At 33.8% G+C, this 7,775-nt stretch overlaps 1 protein-coding gene across 1 annotated transcript in view; it reads right to left on the reverse strand.

Annotated features, from left to right (window-relative positions):
* dpr8 (defective proboscis extension response 8) overlaps positions 1 to 7,775 on the reverse strand; it is a 391,208-nt gene that overhangs the window by 248,730 nt on the left and 134,703 nt on the right. The window contains exon 2 of the mRNA XM_075301029.1: positions 4,071 to 4,240. Within this exon, the coding sequence (XP_075157144.1) occupies positions 4,071 to 4,240 (170 nt within the window). The remainder of the gene's footprint in view (positions 1 to 4,070; positions 4,241 to 7,775) is intronic.

Here is a 7,775-nt window from a genome sequence, read left to right on the forward strand (position 1 = left end):
ATTCAAAATGTCAAATATTAATATTACAGTTTTTTATAAACACCACCATAGAATGATGATGGGGGTATAACAAGTTTGTCATTCCGTTTGTAACACATCGAAATATGGATTTCCGGCTGCAAAAATGTTTGGAGAGAGTTTCCTTTACTCTAATAATTTTTTGCATACATTAGTGAAATTAACTAAAAAACGGGGAAAAAAATTATACACAAATTAAGCATAAAGATTTATTAAATTCGTATTTCTCACAAAATATCCCAGAAAAAAGCGTCGCCAAAAAAGTAATGAAAATGTTCTTTTTGGATCCGGAAGTGGTGCAAAATTGACGCAGAAGCGATGAATGTAACATGGGCTTGTCATAGGACGGAAGTCCTACATTTCAACAGCCGGTGCACTGAATTTGCATCACTTCTTTCAATGTTCGAATTCAATGTTTTGGATGTAAATTAAAAAATTCTGTGATATTTTGTCAAATAAATAATTTTTTATAATTTTTAATGGATTCTAACACTTGTCTGAAACGTTTGACCTCAAATATTCTCAAAAATTCACGATTTTTTCAGATTGGATTTAGCATTTTTTTGGACAAAATTTAAATGATTTAAATGATAAACCTATTTGAAACAAAAACAAGTATATACGGCCGTAAGTTCGGCCAGGCCGAATCTTATGTACCCTCCACCATGGATTGCGTAGAAACTTCTACGAAAGACTGTCATCCAAAAATTTCAACTCACATGGTTGTTAAATATCATATACTACCACCACGTACCAAATTTCTACCAGATCGGATGAATTTTGCTTCTCCAAGAGGCACCGGAGGTCAAATCTGGGGATCGGTTTATATGGGAGCTATATATAATTATGGACTGATAGGAACCAATTCCTGCATGGTTGTTGGATACCCTATACTAACATCACGTACCAAATTTCAACCGAATGGGAAGAATTTTGCTCTTCCAAGGTGCTCCGGAGGTCAAATCTGGGGATCGGTTTATATGAGGCCTATATATAATTATGGACCGATATCGACCAATTTTTGCACGGGTGTTTGAGGCCATATATTAACATCACGTACCAAATTTCAACTGAATCAGATAAATTTTGGTCTTCCAAGAGGCTCCGGAGTTCAAATCGGGGGATCGGTTTATATGGTGGCTATATATAATTAAGGACCGATGTGAACCAATTTTTGCATGGTTGTTAGAGACCATATACTAACACCATGTACCAAATTTCAGCCGGATCGGATGAAATTTGCTTCTCTTAGAGCAATCGCAAGCCAAATTTGGGGGTCCGTCTATATGGGGGCTATACGTAAAAGTGGACCGATATGGCTCATTTGCAATACCATCCGACCTACATCAATAACAACTACTTGTGCCAAGTTTCAAGTCGATAGCTTGTTTCGTTCGGAAGTTAGCGTGATTTCAACAGACGGACGGACGGACGGACGGACATGCTCTGATCGACTCAGAATTTCACCACGACCCAGAATATATATACTTTATAGGGTCTTAGAGCAATATTTCGATGTGTTACAAACGGAATGACAAAGTTAATATACCCCCATCCTATGGTGGAGTGTATAAAAAGTTAAAAATACCCATTAACAAGTATATACAGCAGTAAGTTCGGCCGGGCCGAATCTTAAATACCCACCACCACCACCATGAACCAAATATTAGGGTTTCCTTTGAAATTTCAGGAGGGCTTGAGGACTTCAGGACTATATCAGGTTCTGGATTTATAAGAACCATTTTTGTTTGACTTTTAGAGGAATCATTAACATCTCTTGTAAGTGTGCAAGAAAATTATAAAATAACGTCTTGATTTGAAATCTTAAATCTGTAGATTTTCACCCGAGAACTAAAATCTGGAAATTTTACATTGAGTTTCAAGCAATTTTCATGATCAGTGCGCCTTCTACACCCTCAAGAAGTGAAGTCGGTCTATATGGAGGCATTACCAAATGGACCGATAAAAACTTAATCCGATACATGTTTTTGTGAGCCTAAAATACCAGAATATATACAATTTCAGGGAAATCAGATAAAAACTACGGTTTCTAGAAACCCAAGGAGTTAAATCGGGAGATCGTTCTTATGGGGGCTATACTAAAATTTGGACCGATACTCACCGTTTTCGGCCCACCTCTTTATGACCCGAAAATACATCTAGATTTCCAATTTCAGGCAAATAAGATAAAAACTTCGGATTCTAGAAGCCCAGGAAGTAAAATCGGGAAATCGGTCTATATGGGGGCTGTACCAAAATATGGACCGTTTCTCACCATTTTCGGCACACCTCTTTATGGTCCTAAAATACCTCTAGATTTCCAATTTCAGACAAATCGGATAAAAACTGCGGTTTCTATAAGCCCAATAAGTAAAATCGGGAGATCGGTCTATATGGGGGCTATACCATAATATGGACCGATACTCACAATTTTTGGCACACGTATTTGTGGTCCTACAATACCTCTAGATTTCCAATTTCAGGTAAATTGAATAAAAACTGCGGTTTCTATAAGCCCAAGAAGTAAAATCGGGAGATCGGTCTATATGGGGGCTATACCAAAACATGGACCGATACTCACCATTTTTGGCATACCTCTTTATGGTCATAAAGTACCTCTAGATTTTGAATTTCAGGCAAATTGGATAAAAACTACGATTTCTATAAGCCCAGGACCCCAAATCGGGAGGTCGGTTTATATGGGGACTATATCAAAACCTGGACCGATATAGCCCATCTTCGAACTTGACCTGCCTGCAGACAAAAGACGAGTTTGTGCAAAATTTCAGCACGATTGCTTTATTATTGAAGACTGTAGCGTGATTACAACAGACAGACGGACGGACATCGTTATATCGTCTTAGAATTTCTCCCTGATCAAGAGTATATATACTTTATATAGTCGGAAATCGATATTTCGATGTGTTACAAACGGAATGACAAACTTATTATACCCCCGTCACCATTCTATGGTGGTGGGTATAAAAATATGAAATAAGCATGTTATAAAGAATTGAATGAAAATAACTTCCTGTCTGGCTATCTGGATGTCTGTCTGTCTGTCTGTCTGTCTCTTGTAATCAGGCTACAGTCCTCAATAATAAAGCTATCATGCTGAAATTTTGCACAAACTCGTCTTTTGTCTGCAGACAGGTCAAGTTCGAAGATGAGCTACATCGGTCCAGAGTTTCAGATAGCCCTAATACAAACCGGCCTCCCTAATTGGGTTCTTGAGCATCTAGACAGAGTAATTTTATTAAGTTTTCATTGAAATTCAAAATCTAGGGGTATTTTGGATGCACAAAGAAGTTTTCTTCGGTTCAGGTTTTAATATAGCTCCCATATAGCCCAATGTCACGATTTGATCTTCTGGGCTTCTAGATGCCGTAATTTTTATCCGATTTACTTGAAATTGGAAATCTAGATGTAAGCCGAATATTGTGTGCATCGGTCCATATTTTGATATGGTCTCCATAAAGAACTATCTCCCGATTTGATTTTTACGCGTATAGACATCCGAATTTTTACCCGATTTGCTAGAAATTGGATATCTAGCATTTGATGGTGTGCCGAAGCTATTATGTATCGATCTATGTTTTATTATATCCCACATATAAAACTATTTCATGATCGTCTAATATCCCGATTTTCATCTGATTTGCCTGAAATCTGAATTAAGTAATTCAAATATTATGTGTATCCGTAGATGTTTTGGTATAGCCTCCATATCCATAATTTAGTACATATGTATGCTTTGAAGAATATCGGTTATCAAATCCAACTAAAATTCTTTATATTTTCCATTACCCGCAACGACCAAGAGTTTTCAAAGCAAACAGTTATATTTGATTCATAGAGGATATTTAAGATTCGGCCCGTGCGAACTTAAATCCCCACATATTTGTTTTTGTAATTCTACTGTCTCTTCCATGATAAATAATGATGTTCTAATTTCAACATTTTAATTGCCCATAATTGTCTATAAAAGTTTTTGTTTTTTTAATCAATAGCATATTTAATTTGTAAGCAATAGATAATTATATATCACTTACCGTTCTGTTGCCTAGATTTTTCACACGACATGTTAATTTCACAGTTTTACCCACAAGGCCGGTTATATTTGACGGCACGGTTGTATCAAATGTTGGTCCTCCTGTACCAGGTGTGGGTAAGTCTTGTAAAAAATCTGTGAAAAATCGCTTGGAAGCACCCTCTAGAGAAGCTGTAAAAGAAAAACGTGATGACATTTTAATACAATAAATAATACAATTTATTAAAATAAACATATAATTGTTAAAGAATATTAGTATATGACATGGTGTATGTAAGAATATATGTGACATCATGTAACTAATTGAAATGTTATTGGTTCTTAAAAAAAATTGACCGATTTGCTTGAAATTCAATATTTTGAGGTGTTTTGGTTTCATAACTAGGTGTGGCGAATATGGTGTGATTCGGTCCACTTTTGGAAATAATTTTTTTATACCCACCACCATAGAATGGTGACGGGGGTATAATAAGTTTGTCATTCCGTTTTTAACACATCGAAATATCGATTTCCGACTATATAAAGTATATATATTCTTGATCAGGGAGAAATTCTAAGACGATATAACCATGTCCGTCTGTCTGTCTATATGTCTGTCTGTTGTAATCACGCTACAGTCTTCAATAATGAAGCAATCGTGCTGAAATTTTGCACAAGCTCGTCTTTTGTCTGCAGGCAGGTCAAGTTCGAAGATGGGCTATATCGGTCCAGGTTTTGATATAGTCCCCATATAAACCGACCTCCCGATTTGGGGTCTTGGGCTTATAGAAACCGTAGTTTTTATCCAATTTGCCTGAAATTTTAAATCTAGAGATATTTGATGACCATAAAGAGGTGTGCCAAAATGGTGAGTATCGGTCCATGTTTTGGTATAGCCCCCATATAGACCGATCTCCCGATTTTATTTCTTGAGCTTATAGAAACCGCAGTTTTTATTCAATTTACCTGAAATTGGAAATCTAGAGGTATTGTAGGACCACAAATACGTGTGCCAAAAATTGTAAGTATCGGTCCCTGTTTTGCTATTGTCCCCATATAAAACGACCTCACGATCCTACCAATTTCCCGATTTTACTTCTTGGGCTTCTAGAATCCGAAGTTTTTATCCTATTTGCCTGAAATTGGGAATCTAGATCTAGATATTTTCGGGCCATAAAGAGGTGTGCCGAAAACGGTGAGTATCGGTCCATATTTTAGTATATCCCCCATAAGAACGATCTCCCGATTTAACTTCTTGGGTTTCTAGAAACCGTAGTTTTAATCAGATTTGCCTGAAATTGTAAATATTCTAGTATTTTAGGCTTACTTTTTATCGGATTAACTTTTTATCGGTCCATTTGGTAATGTCTCCATATAGACCGACTTCACTTCTTGAGAGTGTAGAAGGCGCACTGATCATGAAAATTGCTTGAAACTCAATGCAAAAATGCCAGATTTTACTTCTACAGATTTAAGATTTCAAATCAAGAAGTTATTTTATATTTTTCTTGCACACTTACAAGAGATGTTAATGATTCCTCTAAAACTCAAACAAAACTGGTTCTTATAAATCCAGAATCTGATATAGTCCTCATAGGTGAAATCTTTAAATTTATCTTCGGCATGTGTCCTCAAGTCCTCAAGCCCTCCTGAAATTTCAAAGGAAACCCTAATATTTGGTTCATGGTGGTGGGTATTTAAGATTCGGCCCGGCCGAATTTAGTGCTGTATACACTTGTTTTTTACTGACATTGTGTTCCACCCTAGTGCATTAGCCGACTTAAATTTTGAGTCTATAGATTTTGTAGAAGTCTATCAAATTCTTTCCAGATCGAGTAATATTTAAATGTATGTATTTGGGACAAAACTTTATATATAGCCCCCAACACATTTGACGGATGTGATATGGTATCGAAAATTTAGATCTCCAAAGTGGGGCAGGGTATAATACAGTCGGCCCAGCCCGACTTTAGGCTTTCCTTACTTGTTTTACACGAAATTACTGATATATTTCTTTCATACTTTTTATATCCTCCACCATAGGAGGGGGTATATTAACTTTGTCATTTCGTTTGTAACACATCGAAATATTGCTCTAAGACCCCATAAAGTATATATATTCTGGGTCGGGGTGAAATTCTGAGTCGATGTATGCATGTCCGTCCGTCTGTTGAAATCACGCTAGCTTCCGAACGAAACAAGCTATCGACTTGAAACTTGGCACAAGTAGTTGTTATTGACGTAGGTCGGATGGTATTGATAATGGGCCATATCGGTCCACTTTTACGTATAGTCTCTAACAACCATGCAAACATTGGTCCACATAGGTCCATGATTATATATAGCTCCCTTTTAAACCCGTCCCCAGATTTGGCTTGCGGAGCCTCTAAGAGAAGCCAATTTTATCCGATCCTCTTGAAATGTGGAACATAGTATAAGTATATGGCCTCTAACAACCATGTCTATAATTATATATATCCCCCATATAAACTGTTCTGCAGATTTGACCTACGGAACCTCTTCGATGAGCAAAATTCATCCGATCCGGTTTAAATTTGGATTTAGTATATGACCGCTAACAACCATACCAAAATTGGTCCATATCGGTCTATAGTTATATATAACCGATCCCCAATCACACCAAAATTGGTACATATCGGTTCATAATCATGGTTGCCACTCGAGCCAAAACTAATTTACCAAAATTTTATTTCTATTGAAAATTTGTCCAAAATTTTATTTCTATAGAAAATTTTGTAAAAATGTTATTTCTATAAAAAATGTTGTCAAAATTTTATTTCTATACAAAATTTTGTCAAAATTTTATTCCTATACAAAATTTTGTCAAAATTTTATTTCTATAGAAAATTTTGTCAAAATTTTATTTCTATAGAAAATTTTGTCAAAATTTTATTTCTATAGAAAATTTTGTCAAAATTTTATTTCTATAGAAAATTTTGTCAAAATTTTATTTCTATCGAAAATTTTGTCAAAACTTTATTTCTATAGAAATTTTTTTTTAAATTTTATTTCTATAGAAAATTTTTTCAAAATTTTATTTCTATAGAAAATTTTTTCAAAATTTTATTTCTATAGAAAGTTTTATCAAATATTTATTTATATAGGAAATTTTATCAAAATTTTATTTCTATTGAAAATTTTGTCAAAAATTCATTTCTATAGAAAATTTTATCAAAATTGTATTTCTATAGAAAATTTTGTTAAAATTTTGTTTCTATAGAAAATTTTGTCAAAATTTTATTTCTATAGAAAATTTTGTAAAAATGTTATTTCTATAGAAAATGTTGTCAACATTTTATTACTATAGAAAATTTTGTCAAAATATTATTTCTATAGAAAAATTTATCAAAATTGTATTTCTATAGAAAATTTTGTTAAAATTTTATTTCTATACAAATTTTTGTCAAAATTTTATTTCTATTGAAAATGTTTTCAAAATTTTATTTCTATAGAAAATTTTATCAAAATTTCATTTCTATAGAAAATTTTGCAAAAATGTTATTTCTATAGAAAATGTTGTCAACATTTTATTACTATAGAAAATTTTGTCAAAATATTATTTTTATAGAAAAATTTATCAAAATTGTATTTCTATAGAAAATTTTGTTAAAATTTTATTTCTATAGAAATTTTTGTCAAAATTTTATTTCTATTGAAAATGTTTTCAAAATTTTATTCTATAGAAAATTTTATCAAAATTTCATTT

The sequence above is a fragment of the Haematobia irritans genome, chromosome 3, assembly GCF_050003625.1.
Source record: "Haematobia irritans isolate KBUSLIRL chromosome 3, ASM5000362v1, whole genome shotgun sequence".
Classification (NCBI taxonomy): Eukaryota; Metazoa; Arthropoda; class Insecta; order Diptera; family Muscidae; genus Haematobia; species Haematobia irritans.